The 16,008-nt window shown below is 38.8% G+C and overlaps 1 protein-coding gene across 7 annotated transcripts in view; it reads right to left on the bottom strand.

Annotated features, from left to right (window-relative positions):
- Positions 1–4,358: 4,358 nt before the first annotated feature.
- Positions 4,359–16,008, bottom strand: part of TESMIN (testis expressed metallothionein like protein) — a 36,905-nt gene continuing 25,255 nt past the window's right edge. For 6 of the 7 annotated variants that reach the window (XM_089520813.1, XM_089520817.1, XM_089520812.1 and 3 more), the window contains 6 exons: positions 12,961–13,034; positions 11,840–11,908; positions 9,665–9,767; positions 7,978–8,115; positions 6,618–6,793; positions 4,566–5,171 (listed from right to left, as the gene is read on the bottom strand). In XM_089520813.1, the coding sequence (XP_089376939.1) occupies positions 4,979–5,171; positions 6,618–6,793; positions 7,978–8,115; positions 9,665–9,767; positions 11,840–11,908; positions 12,961–13,034 (753 nt within the window). In that variant the 3' untranslated portion in view covers positions 4,566–4,978. The other variant, XM_089520814.1, reaches the window with a different exon arrangement.

The raw sequence follows: 16,008 nt of genomic DNA, 5'->3' as shown, positions 1-16,008 counted from the left end.
TACTTACATCTCTTTGGACCACAGGAGCCCATCCCCTCACAGAAAAGAGGGGCTTTACTATGGTAGACATCAAGTGCACTATAGGGACTCTTCTGTTATCTGTTCAAGGAATTCTCCTGGGTGTTATTTTAAAAACTTCTACTGTGATGGATCTCTAGCAACTATGTTTCTGGATCATTATAATCAGGATGCACATGTAGGGAGCTACTCTGAGGCTACCTGCCACTGTCCCCAGTGGCATTTCTGTGAATGGCAGAGATACCAACAACTATCTCCTGAATTAACATTGCCTACCTGCCACAGGGAAATTGTCCACTGATATCACACACTTCAAATAACACAATATCAATTGCCAGAGTCTTGGCACTGTAGCCATTGGTCTGACACTATGGTCTCACAACCACTGCCACCTCCAGCTCCTTCTGCATCTACAGCTTCAGGCAGATTGTACCTTTGACTACTGTTTCCCAAAGGCCTTCCAAAACTACCGTACAGTCTGTTTCCTCTGCCTCTGCTCCTTTGGTATTGACTACGTTGCCTTCTCACTTACCTTCTACATCTACAGCAGCTACTCAGGAGCCATCCTTGGCTGACTTGGGTTCCTCTTCAAATGATTACAACTTTGATGCATCCACATAGGAGCATATCTCATCATTCAACCTCCCTTCCACAGAGGAAGTTGGGGACAATATACCAGTATAGTCCTCAGCCCATATAATAATAATAATAATAATAATAATAATAATAATAATAATAATGTTTTATTTATAGACTGCTATTCCACAATGATCATAGCAGTGTACAATAAAAATTGCAATACAAAATTAGCCCCTACCCACCCCCTCACTCCCTCCAGGCTGGACGATGACAGTTGGCCGTGGAGGGAGGGCTCTGTCTCTTCATATGAATATATGAATATGATCTGAATATGCAAGATCTCTGGGCATATTCAGATCTTATTTTATGCATGGCCAAATCTCTTGGGCTTGAAATGAAATTCCAGCTGCCATCACCTCTGGGATCAGTTTTCCAAAAGTTGGATGTCCAGAATTCTACTTGCCATGCTTCATTTGATGTCTAGCTTACTGAACAAGATAAAACAGTCTTGCTCCAAGCCTTCATCAATACCACCCATGGTTAATTCTGCTTAGAGTTCAGTAAGAGGTTCTTGTCTTCTGTTTACTCACCCAGCTCCAAATTCAATTATGGAAGCCTCTCAGTCAAAAGCTACAAAGAAGTCATTCTCCACTCTACCTGAAAAAGAGGGCTGCCAGCTGGATCTCTTAGAACAATGGTTTTAATCTTCTGCAGCATTGTCTATCAGCTGGCTATCCGCAATTCCTGTAAGAGAAACTTTCACCATTCCTTCATTCCATCCTTCATCCCATAACATTGACATGTTCTTCCAACAAGAGGCTTACAGGCTAGCAGCCCGGCAAATTAAAGCTGCAAGAAATGTGGTAGACTGTACAGCTAAAACAATTGTGTATATTGTGTTGTGCTATGTGTTGCTCAGGTCTGTATGCCTCATGGAAGACACTAGGATCAGGATAGAGGATATCCCCTTAGATGGTGAGGGCCTTTTTAATGCTAAGTCCAATGAATCCATGGACACATGGCATGTACTATAGCCCAGACATGAGGTTTGGTCAACAATTTTGCTCCTATTGCCCTCAAAAACACCCCTGGAGGAAAGTCTTGCATTTTTTCATCCAGCGCAAAGTCACCCTTGCACCTGTCTCACCAGCCTTCCTAATCGTGCTCAACACAATGCAAATTGCCTTGCCAATCAATATATCATTATTCTTCTTCACCAGAACGATCATCCACAGGATCAAAACATCATCTTTTTCTGTTCTAGGTTGGTTGGTTGTGCCTACATCTCTTGTCCTCCCCCAAAAGATTCCAGATAGTGTCATTTTTGACACTTTTGTGACATGGAGATTGGTTTGTATCCGTTGATCTTGAGGATACATACTTCCATTTTAGAATCCACCCATCATAGATGATATCTCCACTTTGCAGTAGGCTGTGAGTTTTCTCAATACAAGCTGCTTCCCAAATTTGGCCTGTTGTCAGCACCTTGAGTTTTTACCAAAATAATGGCAGTGGTAACATCTTACCTACAGACAATAGGTGTGAAGGTCTTCCCCTATCCAGAGGACTGGCTGCATATTATTTCTGACATGGTTACAGCCCTCTCCATTCATACAACATTATAGACTTGACTGTAGAGCATGGGCTGATGCCTTTTTTTGGAAGGACAGTCTTCTTGGCTATGCTTAGTTAATCTAGACCCCCACTCTCTACCTGAGTAAGCTTACTAATCACAGTTGTGTGAAGCACAGAGACCATGACCTATAGGTAATTACCTATAAAGCCCTAAATGGCTTGGGCCCAGGATACCTAAAGGACCACCTCTCCCCGTACATTCCGCCTCGCACCCTCAGAACGTCTGGGCAGCAGCTACTGAAGGTGCCTGGGGCTAGGTTGGCCTCCACCACTCGGAGGACGTTCTCCATAGCTGCCCCAGCCCTTTGGAATGCGCTGCCCACAGAGCTCCGCTCGTCTACTACCCTGGCCCAATTTAGGAAGGATCTTAAAACCTTCCTATTCCAACAGGCATTCCCCGAATAAATATCCTGTGGGCCTCCCTCCTCTTCCGTGGCCAAGAGGTTGGGCTATGGGGTTTTTTTTTTTTGCTTGTTGTTTGATTTTAATTATGTAACTGTGTATTTTTGTATATTTTATGGTATATTTTTTAAATTGTTGTAAGCCGCCCTGATCGTAGGAAGGGCGGCATATAAATAAAAATTTTATTTATTATTATTATGACTGCTTACCTGCAACTCAAATTCTTTTGAGTAGTCACCTGTGCCCTCACACAACCCACCTGCCTCCCCCTTCTGGAGGTCCATCCTTACTTGGTGGATAATGGAATTGAAGAGGGAATAACCTTTGGCACCAGGTATAGCCATATGCCTGGGGATGGGGTTACTACCCAAAGCTATGCAGCTCTCAAATTTTCCATGGTGTGGCTCTGTGCATGTGCAAGACTGAATCATGTGAGTTTACAGATGATCATTGCAAGAACAGGTAAGTCACCTGCTATTTCTCATGCTAGCCAACCTAACTGATGATGGGCACACAGGCAAGAGAGCCATGGTTGATTTTAACAAAATGATAATATCCTTTAGTGAGGACATGTAGTATATTGTGAAATGCATATTAAATAGAGAAAAACCTCAGTATGCAAAACAGTGATGGGTGCTAGCTCAGATTTTATATACCTGAATAGAATTTATACTGGTAGATTGGTTTAGGAGTGTGAGCCAAGTATGGAAAATTGTCATTGATGCATAGTTCAATATTTCATTCTGATCTTTGGTGTTACAATTATGAACATTACTTGGAAGCCTGGAAATAATATAACCTCTGCCCAGTATTAAGCCACAGTTATGTGTACAATTTCAGTTACATGATACTTGAAAGACAGAACTTGGTAGCTTGAGCTTTTGTACATTTGATCTTTGGAGATTACTAGGATGTGAAAGTATTCATCCATTTAGCACTGTGGGAAAGCTCTTATTTTATGACAAATGTATTGTGACATAAAAAGTATTGTTAATAGAAATAGTAAACTGGTAACATAGAACTTTCAGGTAAAAGGTAAATCTCTTGTAAAATATTCTTGAAAATTTTTCAGATGTGTGATAATTTAAGTATCTGCAGTTCTGGTGGATCTTGTGCTATTGATCATCCATATCTATTTTATCAATTCCAAGGCATGGCTGTGTTAGTCTGGAAAATCAGTATGAAAAGGGATCTTGTAGCACCTTTGAGACTAACTGAAAGAGAGAGACTGGTAGCATGAGCTTTTGTAGATTTGATCCTACTTCCTCAGATGCATCTCACCAAACCCACTCCCCTCCAAATCCACTCCCCAGAGAGCAGTTGGTAGCATGAGCTTTCATAGACTTGAGCCTACTTTCTCAGATATACAGGAGAGAGTAGTGCAAGATAATGCTTATTGTGCAAGCAGTAACATTTACTGAATGGTTATGGATAATAAAGAGAGATAAGCAATTCCCACATATACTGATATACAGAGTTTATAGCGAAGTAGCAGTGCATAAGTTGCTTCTGAAATTATTGTTTAAAAATGAAAATTCTGGACACTTTAAAATTTTACATATTATGAAATTTATTGCCAAAGTTTGCACTAGAAATATGGAACTGATTTGGGGTTTGGCACAAATGTCATGACTCCAACTTTTACTTTCTCAACTGTTGTATCTTTTCCTTTTTTAGCAATGAAAATAATTTTAGTAAGAATATTCATGAGATAAAATGCATTACAAACCCAGTAAAGCATGGTGAACAGAAAACAAGTTCTTTTCAACATTTCTATCAAACCCAAACAATTAAACATTCAATAAAAGGAATTCAAACTACATTTAAGGTACTTCATTTTTAAAATCATCTTCAGTAAATCAACTTTCCAGTGAAGTCTCTGAAATGATTAAACTTCAAGAGGAATTAGAAATGAGAGTACCAGCCTGAAACAAAAAGAATTTCACAATGTTATGCAGTCATATTAGCAATTCTTTTCAGATCTTAGGGCTTGCATTTGATGTTACATAATTTAGAATAATCCAAGAACCATATAATGTATAAGCCACAAACATGTTACCTGGAACATTTAGGTTTAAGTAATCTAGCCCTATTTTTGCAATCCTTTTTGAGCCTGTAGTAATGCAAATCTTGAAATGACACTGAAAAATTTATATAATCTAGTATGATGGTGCTGTTAATATGGGGGGGAAAACTATGGTAACATAAACTAGTATGAAATTGAAATAAAAAGTAGTCATGATATGACAGCAATAAATCAAGTTAATTTTTTAAAAATAGTATCAACATCAAAGGCAATAACAAGTAGTCCTTCAGATCATTGTGCATCTGTAAATGAGACATATTATTCAACTTTCAGTCCTTTAGATTTAAATTCAGAGTGCAGAATCTGTGATAAGCATATCCCAAATTCTTCTAGGATCATTCGTTCTGCTACACAAAAAGAATAAGCTTCTTTTTCTGCCTCTTCAGCTTGTGCCAGGAGACAGGCACATGTTGCCTCAACTACTTCCCATGATATACATGTATTAGATTGCCTATTGGAACAAAAACAAGAACAAAAAAGAGAGAGAAGGAGAAAGAGAACTGATGAAAAAAAAAATAGTTTCCAAAGTGCTGAGTAATTTGTTATTGTTGTGTGCCTTCAATTCTTTTCTGACTTATGGTGACCTTAAGACAAACCTATAATGTGGATTTCTTTGCAAGATTTGTTCAAAGGTAGTTTTGCCATTGCCTTCCTCTGAGACTGAGAGTGTGTGTCACCAAGTGGGTTTCCATGCCTGAGCAAGAATTCAGGCTCTGGTCTGCAGGGTCCTAGTCCAGCACTCTAACCACTGCACCCTATTGGCTCTCTCTCCAGGAATACTAGTAAATATACTCGTAGCTGAATTAGATGTTTGGTGTCAGATGTATCAGGTGAACCAGGTTCACCTCTGAATAGATACTATGTGGTCAAGGACAGTTTGTAACAAAACAGTAATGCCAGCATGCTTAATCCTTCCACTGTGCTCTCGCCCGCAACCTGTTCCTTCTAGTTATTCTTCTCCTCTTTGAAATCCTAGCAGGAAAAACACACAGGGAAAGTGGGTTCAGGAGGAAAATATTAAGCAAATCAGGGTTAATCATCCTTTTTCCACCTGCCACTTTTTTTTACAGAAAAGTATTAGTTCCACTTCTCAGCTCTCGTCCTGGCTTATAGAGTAAGTCATTCCAAATATCTGAAAGATACTAAGCCATTAATGATTCCTGTATATAAGTAGGTGTGCTTCAGGCGATCACCGTTAAAGAGCAAGGATAATACGTATATCCTTGATGTAACTCTTTATTAGGCAAATTCACAGGGACATCGTGAATTGAAGTCGACTTGAGGGCAGCTAACAACAACAAAGTGAATATTTTCAAAACCCTACCAAAATTCTTTCCTTGCTGATGCACCTGTCACTGACCGTTCAAATCTGTTATTTAAAAAAAAAAAATCCTCAATTTGACTGCAGTGCACTTTTGAAGATTTGTTTGCAAGACTCCTACTGCAGTTTTTATAGAACTGTCATGTTGCCAAATGTGTACATATGTATATGGACACATACATTCATACTGCCACCCAGTGTTCAGAAAACAAGGACAAAGAGCAATTTCTAGTTAAGCTCTGAAAGAAAGCACATGTTGCAAAGTTGGCTTCTGATACAAATGTACAAGCTTCTATTGGTACAAAAAAACCCCTAACAGTATTATAACCTTTACTTCCGCAGCAGTATCAAGCTGAAGCAAGTTAGAAAGGTGTGTTTGAATACTTGTAGATAAGATGGAACACACAGAAGGGAGCAAGGAGAGGTTGAATGGACCCAAGAGCTAGACTGAAAGGGTTTGTCTAAGTGATAAATAACTGCTATGTTTAAAACACATCACTATTAAGCATATAATAAATTCTATATCAAAATATATGTCCTAGAAAATTAATTACATAGGTAGCCCTTAAAAATTACCTGTCTTTTCTGGGGTTTGACCATATTTCCAAATTAGAAAATGATACAGAGTCATTTCCTTCATTACTTTTAATCTCCATATGATTTGGCATATTGATTAGTGTTTTCCGATCCGGGCTTTCTTCATAATTTTTGCAGCCAACACATTTGCAGATAGATGAACACATAATTTTAGCCTAGGAGATTGAAAACACTCTAATTCACAAAGAACTTATTTTATTTAAAACAAATACAGAAAAGAATACAAATGAGATCAGTGTGTCCTACTGTGTAACTGCTGGTCTATCTACAATAGGGCTTATTGTTGCTCCTTTCTCCGCACCTGGGTTCTGAGATGACTCTATGACTGTTTTGATGAGCATCATAGACAAAAAAAACTTATTACTAAGCAAACTATTGCTTTAGAAATAATGTAAATACAGTCAGCTCTTCTTATACACAGATTTTTTATACATGGATTCAAGCATCCACGGTTTGAAAATATTCCAAAAAGTATAAATTTACCTTGATTTTCCATTTTTTATAAGGGACACCATTTTGCTATGTCATTATATTTAATGGGACTTGAGCCTACATGGATTTTGTTATACATGGGGGATCTTGGAACCAAACCCCAGCGTATAACAAGGGTCCACTGTAAATGGGACCTGCAACACATTCTTGCATTGTGGTAGTATTTCTAGTCAAGATCTGCCTATGCCCTCTTCTAAGATACTGCATTCCAACAAACCAAAACAGTGTGTTATGGGCCCAAAATACACTGCAGAAATAATCCAGTTTGAGATAGCTTTAACTATCCTGGCTCAGTGCTAGGGAATCCTGGGAACTGTGGTTTATTGTGGCACCAGACCTCTCTGACAGAGAAGGCTAAGTGTCTCACAAAACTAGAGTTCCCAGAATTTCCTAGCATTGAGTCAGGGCAGTTAAAGTGGTCTCAAACTAGATTATTTCTGCAGTGTGTTTTGGGCCATTATTCCCTATCCATTAAGCCCTTTTAGTCCTTACTGGCTTATGCTGAGGAGGAATATTATGTAGAATCTTGTGGCTTATTCTATAGCACATGTTGGTGTCCATCTTTTTGTTAGTCACTAAAGAAGATTTATCTTCCTGTACTGATACACTTCCGAAAAATATACCACACCTGTGCCGCTGAATTAGGGCATGTCCTCATTTCTGTGAGTGTTTTTGCACTCGCCATCCTCCCAACCACTTTTTAGTTTGAGGTGCCAGCTGCTACTGCCTCCTTGTCCTCAGGAACACACTTGTGGGAGTCCCCCCATGAGGATTCTTTGTTCCCACCCTTCCCTCCTCTGATACTATATTTTTATGAAAGCGAATTAGAAAAATTTACTTAACAAACCTCAAAGCATTCACAGTAATTCTTTAAGCACCCTGAACGTTTACAATTACATCCTTTGTTATGTCTTGGTTTGATATCTCCTACTTTTCCTTTCCCAATCTTTGGCAGGAAAGCTTCTGGGTTTCTGTCAAGACATGCCTAAAATAAAGCATTTTATTTATATGCAAGACAAAAACTCTTATCTGAACTGAAGAAAAAAAGTCAACTCATTTCTTCTAAAATGTGTCCTTACTTAGCCATGTTATGCTTAACTATTGTTCAGATTGCAGCTGGAAAGAATGCTGCTGATTACATGATCCATCTGTTACATAGGATAAAATATGTTTATAGCAGTTTGTCTGCTATATACGTCTGTACTGTACAACCATATATTTTATACACAACAAATTCAATAGGTTTTAGTCTGCAGGATCAAATAACAAAGGTGTTTGGCATGTATAATTTGCATTCAGGAAACTTGTCTCAATTTTTACAGGTCTTAAAATTATTCCTACTGCCTTATTTGCTATTAATTGGTTGTTGGTTGGCCACTTTGGATCCTGTAAAAGGAGAAAGGTGGGATACTAAATAAATGAATAGGCTCAGTACTTGAACAAAACGGAAATACTGGAAATTTGATCTCTCTGACAGAGTTTTTCATTATACTTTCCACAACTCATCTAGTGCCAAAAATTAGTAAGCTAGTAACTGAAACAAATGAAAATATTTTTCGACATAAAGGAAAAATTCCAGATCAGCTAAATAACAGTTAAGGTATATGCAGGGTGAGTTTTGCTTAGTCATTTATCCTCTGTTTTTAAAACTTTTGCTCAAAAGCCTGTTATACTTGGAGAATCTTCTTTTAAAAGAAAAGTTCATTAGTTTCAATGTAGCTTTGAAGTATTTAAATCTTTCCCCCTTGTCAGTGCTGCAGCAGCCACACTGTGCAGTACTGACACACTGCCAAAAAGAAGCTGTTCTAAGTGGCTTCTTTTTTGCAGTGCCATTAAAAGGGAAAGGGTGCTGCTATGACATCACTTCCTGGAAGTGACATTTGGACATTGTGCGGTGTTGATGTCATCATGGTGGCCACCATGTGGACAGGAGGCTGCCATGATGATGGAGTCTGTATGGACAAGGGCTCCAGAGCGTGCAATTGGGGCGCACTCTGGAACTCTACAATTAGCACATTCACGCCGCTCCCTGCCAGTCTGTACCGCAGGTATATCTGTACCATAATTTCTACATTTTATTATTTTTTACAATTTCAGTGGACTATTTAGTCTAGTCTAATATTGCAATGATTCAAAAGGAGACTTTTGTGAGGAAAATGAATACAGTTGGCCCTTTGGATCCTCAGGTTTTCAGATCCACAAATTCAATGATCTACAGATTGTCACACCCATATTATTAAATGATGGTGACATGAATGAGGACATGCTGAAGTAAATTCACATTGCTACCATTTAATAATATGGCGTGTAATAATTTGTGTATTTTTCGCATCCATGGTAGATACCAGAACTGAACCCCTGTGAATTCAAAGGAGCAACTGTATGTTTAATCACTTAAAACACACACACACACACACACACACACACACGAATAAGAAATGATCTATATCCATACTTTCAATAGTACAGCAGTTTGATTAATGTAAAGAACAAAATGGAGGCAAAAATTAGGGAATAGAACATTGTTGTATTACCTTAATAGCATTAAACCGTTCTATTTCATGTTGTGGATTATTATAACAATTATTGCAGTTGCAGTTACTGCAGAAATCACCATTTGCAAAGCAATCACAGTACCTGTATTTAACAAAGAAAACATAAAACATATATTTTATAATTCATTAATTTGAGGTTGGCATTAATTTCTGTCTACAAGCACTATGAGACTGTGATAGTCATTATGTATGCTACCATGATGTCTAAAAAGATTGGAGTTTAAAAGATTGCAACAACATATGCATTTTCAGTAAACCATAATTCCTCCTAAAAATTAGGTTAAATCTATTTAGTGGTTCCGACTCATGGAGACCCTGTGGATGAGACATCTCCAAGAATCCCTATCTACCACTGCCTTGCCCAGGATCCTGCAAGCCCTTGCCCATAAGCCCCCTGATTGAGTTTATCCATCTGATTTGTGGTCTTCTTCTCTTTCTTCTGCCCCCCATCTTTTCTAGCATTATTGTTTTTTCTAGTGATCTGTGCCTTCTCATTATGTTGCCAAAGTACTATAGTCTCAACTTGATCATCTTTGCTTCCAAGGAGATCCCTGGTCTGATCTGTTCAAGAACGTATTTCTTTGTTTTCTTGGCTGTCCATGATATCCTAAGTACTCTTCTCCAGCGCCACATTTCAGATGAGTTGATTTTCTTTCTGTCTGCTTCCTTCACTGTTCAGCTCTTGCATCCGAACATGGTAATGGGGAATACAATGGCCTCAATGATTCTGACTTTAATGCTCAGTTGTATGTCTTTACTTTTCAGTATCTTTCCAGTTCTTTCATAGGTGCCCTTCCCATTCCTAGTCGTCTTCTTATTTCTTGACTGCAGTCCCCATTCTGGTCAATATTTAATTTTTTAAACTTTTGTAATTAATGTTTTAGTTCTGTCTTTTTAAATTATTGTAAGCCACCTTGAATCCTTTATTGAGAGAAAAGAGGGATATAAATCCTATTAAATAAATAAATAAATAAAGACCACCTTATTATCCAAAAAACAATGACCTGCACCAGGGGGCATAGGAAGCAGTGAAGCTACTAAATCCTTTTATAGGAAGTGCAGAATGATCTCCCAGTCTAGAAAATGGCCAATATATACAGTTTTAGTAAAAGTGGCAGGAAAGAAGATTTCTATGATACTATAACCATAATGATGTCTAAGAGACATTGCTCCACTCCTTGATCATTGTATAATTTTATTGCCCCTGTTATGTGACGCTGTGTTCATTTTTAATGGAATTATCACTGTTATTGTATTTTATTGATGTGTTTGTATGTAATTTTTAAATTGGAATCCTGCCTCGATCCATCTGGGAGAGGTGGGAAAATATAAATCATCATAATCATCATCATCATCATCATCATCATCATCATCATCATCATCATCATCATCATCTTCTCTCCTATACAAGTAAATGTGCTGGAGATTGATCTTGGCATTACTTTTTAAAGTGTTTTTTAATATTCAGTTAAACGCAAAGTTCATTAAGTCAATTTATGGCACGTTACAGACTGCCCAAAACGGGTGGTCTCACGCCGCTGCCGGTTGCTGCATCCAGGAACCGCAGCAGCCAAACCGCATGGTTCCCGGGCGCAGCAACAAAGAAGCGCCAAAATGGTGCTTCTTCCTGAGCCCTGGAAGAGGCGCCACAAGGCGTGAGGCGCACACTCGTGGTGCTACTTCCGGTGTGTGACGTCCATGCGCTGCGTGTCTGCGACGTCAAAATGGCGGCACCGGCATTTTGACGTAGTCTTTACGCACGAGGGGCAAGGCGTGTCAGGAAACGCCGCCCCTCGCGCATAACGATGGCGCCCCATAGGGCCCATCCGGAACGCGCCTTTATGTTCTCTTTCAACATTTCCTTGACATTTAACTTGACATTATTGTTAAAGTGAGACCAATACACTTTCAGCAGGTATTTACATAGAAAAGTAATATGCATAATTTAATTTTAATTATCACAATTTTGACAAACACAGAAATATAATGGTTAATATCTAATTTTTATTATAGGTAGTTAGAAATATGAACTACCTGAAAGTAAAAGAAAAGTAGCAGCTTATATTATCATGGTGCTTTTTAAAAACGTAGTACTGTAAGTGTGTATTTCAAATATTATTTTGTGTGCATGATGCCAAAAATTCATTTACTTACAATTTGAGACACTGTGATTTAGTACAGTTACAAGGCTTTTTTGACTTTGCATCCCAGAAACCAGGTAACCTAAATAATTGGAAAAAAAAATTAAAATTTAAAAAATAGGAAGATAACATCTGAAAAATAATGGATTGGATTTAAATTCATATGCATGAAAGTGAGCTGGTGAAGAGGGGGTTCCCTCTTTATCTCTGTGGCATCCCTCCAGTTCCCTGAAGCTGCTACACAGAGGGACATGAGATAGTCCAAAATGGGAATTACAAAAATCTGGCAGAGGTATCTTCTTATATGATAGCTATACTGGATATATATTCACCTCTTTCTTTACCTAAATCCTAGTTTTGTCCTGACTAGTGTAGAACCACTGAATCAATTGGATTTGCCTATATGTTGATCCACTAATCAATTGATTGAGTGAGTATACTCTAGTTAAAAAGCTGAGCGGTTGACTGATTCAAGTTTACTCTAATTCAAACTAATGAAAAGGATGTCATCCATTATTTTTATTTCTGTCTATAGATATTCCTTCATTTTGGACATTTCTACCTTGATGGCTCCAGGATATTGAAACACTTAATAAAAATATTTCAATCTACTATTATACTGAAGGAAGGACAATAGCTTGAATCCTAACCTAAGCTGATTTAAGGAGGTTTATGGAAGAAAAACTTCCCATTCCTCTAATCCCCAGCAGTCTTTGTGCCTCATCCCAGACTGTTCAGGAGAGTCCTTTACAGAGGCTCTTCCGGAGTTGCAGGTGGCTGCAAGGTATGGGGAATGGGAAACATTTCTTCCATGAAGTTTCCTAAATTAACTTATCTTAGCATCAAATCCACTATATTTATTTCCTATTTATGTACCTGCTATGCATTTTCCCCTGAGTCAGCAACTGAATATTTCTCTAACATGAACAACAGCTGGTTCTGCATAATGCTAAATTTAACCAAGGATCTTGCTCACCTGAAAGTGAGATTCTGCAAAAATCTGAGATTTTGTCAGAATTATTTGCTGTATGAAAACAACTGTAAATGGTAACAAATTTTATATGAATTTTTTCAGTATTGCATAGAGAAAGGGTTATGCTTTATAGTAATTCTAGAGACAGCTATTTTTCTTACCCAACTAAAGACAATTTTGTTGGCTCCTGAAAATTTGGATCTGAATGGTAGGTATGTATGGCTCCATTATCAAGCTGCTCAAATAAAAATGATAAGTTATTTTTTCATTAAGTCATCATTTTTATACAATTTTATAAGAAAAAAGAAAACAACATTACAAAAATAAAGACAATCAGTCTAAAATATTCATAAATTATATTCATAAATATACAGAGGAATTCCCAAAAAGTATATTTTAAAGTAAAATTGGAATATTGCCTTCAGTCTACGTGGACCTTAAAAAACAGATTTGGGGGATGCTTGCAGTCCTGGGATTTCATTTTCCCCATCTCTTGTCTAAAGAGGTAAATCATTGCGGGAAAGTCCCTGCTCCCAATGAAATAACTCGCCCTTCTCTCACCAAATGAACTCACTGCTTACCCCCAAGAGTGGATAAGAAGATGATCATTCCTTCTTCAATTGGCTGGCAATTGAACCTATTTCTCTACTACCACAGTGAAGGAGGGAAGTGTCCAACAATTTTTATACTACTACTCTGTTCACTCCTGCCAAACTATCTGGGGACTAGCTGGAGTGGGCCTGACTTTAACCTTAGTTCACAAGGAGTTTCTGTGGAATGGTTTAAATAAGGATTCATTGAAGCTGGCAGGGTGACGTGTCCTTTTTGCTTAACTCACCATCCCAGTTTGAGGATATCTCTTTGATAAAGTCCCTAAGAATTAGACTAATGCACCACTTATCATACCAAAAAGGTGCACCTGAAAATAAAGAAATTCTACTTGAGTTTTGTGCAATTGGTATGCATTCTTCAGACACATAGGCCCTATACAGACAGGCCAAAATAAAGCTGCTTCGAGTCACTTTGGAAGTATTCTGTTTAAATAATGCATGCATATTAAGAGCCCGGAAGCCACACCAAAGCCATGATCCAGTCCTAAGGACTGGTGCACAGTTTTGGTGCAGCTTCCGGACTCTTGGGACGCATGCATCATGTAAACAGCATACCTCCAAAGTGACCCGAAGCAGCTTTATTTTGGCCTGTCTGTATAGGGCCGTAGTTAACATAATGTACTGCAGGGTGGGGTCATGATGATCAAATGTGATATTCAGTCAGGACTTTTCAGATTGTTGCTGGTTCAGCCATCAAAATTTTGCTGCTTGGGCTTTACATTAAATGCAGTATATTAAAGCTTGGTGTGTTTTAAAATTGAATTGTTTTTAGTTCATTCTTCTGTGAGCTGCTTAGGTCCTAACCTAGCAGAAAGGTGGCATATAAATAAATGAACTGAACTGAACTGGTGTCTTTTATGGCCTTTGAGACTTCAGTACATTTTTAAAATAATCTGTTAAGAATAGGACCTACAATTTCCTTGGGATACACTATCTGGTTATCTTTGGTTTTGGGCTGCCTATTAGCCTTCCAGGGATTGGCAGAGCAACTGGGTGTTCCACTGGAACAGGATGAGATGAGTGGTCCTACTGCTCGATTCATATACATGCAAAGTCAGGTGAACTCTTGTCTGGGGTACATCCTGCTTGCCAGAAGTCAGGCTTTCACCTCTGTGGGCTTGGATCGGAATTCTTATCCATAGTAATCAGACTGCATTTTACACAGTGCACCATGATACTTTGATTAGCAAACAGACTGAATATTAAATAGATGGAAATCCCATCAAATGGATCCATAATTGGTTGGAAAGCTGTGCTCAGAGAGTTGCTTCAAACTGGACGGGAGTTTCAAGTGGAGTGCCACAGACAGTGGTCTGTCCTGCGGCTAACACTCTTCAATATTTTTATCAATAATTTAGAAGATGAGGTGGAGGGAAATGTTACCAAATTTGCATCTGGGAGGGGATAGCTAACACATAGGAAGACAGAAGCAGATTTCAAAAGGATGTTGATAAACTAGAAAGCTGGACTGAAATAAATGAAATGAAATTCAGCAATGACAAGTGCAAAATTTAGGCCATAAATCCAAATACATAGGTGTAGGGTGGGAGATACTTGGCTCAGCAGTACTATATATGAAATGGACCTTGGAATTAATGTTGTTCATGACTTGAACATGAGCCAGCAGTATGATGCTGCATTAAAGACAGCAAATGTTATCTCAAGGCTAGGCTACACCAGGGGCAAGAGTCTGAATGGACTCCTGCTACCTTCCCCCACACCAGCCCTGGAGTCACTCCATGGGGACATTGGGTAGATACTCTATACCATCTGATTGGCCCTATGGAGTTTCCTGGATTTTGCACTGCTGCTTCCATTGCCACCCCTTGCTGCCCCTGCTGTCACCACCACCATTGCCACCACTACTTTTAATAGGCAGGACAGATACTGGCAGCTGTCACCATTTAATATCTGGGCCAGTTCCTAGCCCAAATAGTGAGGCTTTTCTCTCCTCCATGCTCAGCAGCACCACCACTGCTGGTGCACCCATCAGCTTGGGAATCAAATGAGGCAACCAGCATGTAATCTGGGCACCTCAGCAGACCTTAAAAGCAAGTGGCTGTGAGCTGCCAGCAGCAACACTGCCAAGGGAGGAGGGATAAACTTCACTGTTTGGGTCCATGAAATGGCCTGGACATTTAAATGGCAGAGCTTGTGAGGGCAAACTCTGGAGAAAACTCCATATTGTAAAAATCTCAATTAGATTAGGTTTACCTGAAAGAATGTTATAGCATTATACAGTTTCAGATTTACTTTCCCCAAATCTTTGTTTGATCTCCCCTCTCCATGTGAAGTACTTTGTAAAATCAATGCATCAGGGAAGATGAAACAGTAGAGCATACTTTCCTGGAAGGGAAGGAAAAAGGGGATGCCTCGGGACAGAACTATCAAAAATCACATTCTAAGTCTGAAAATCTACAATTGATTCCAAGCTCTCGCCTTTATCAGCAATTATGTGGCACAGGAATAGAAACAACTGCTTCACTCCTCAGAAGGCATGGAGGTGACTTTGGAGGATTCTATGGATGAAAGGACACCTGTCAGGTCTCAAAACAAAATGAGACACATGGTGTTGGAGGTAGTTTCCTGTTGAGAGGA

This window comes from Sceloporus occidentalis, unplaced genomic scaffold (genome assembly GCF_023333645.1).
Source record: "Sceloporus occidentalis isolate IW3139 unplaced genomic scaffold, rSceOcc1.0.p SCAF_4, whole genome shotgun sequence".
Taxonomy (NCBI): Eukaryota; Metazoa; Chordata; class Lepidosauria; order Squamata; family Phrynosomatidae; genus Sceloporus; species Sceloporus occidentalis.
Note: the sequence above shows the minus strand (reverse complement) of the source record. Positions and strands in the feature narration are given on the sequence as shown.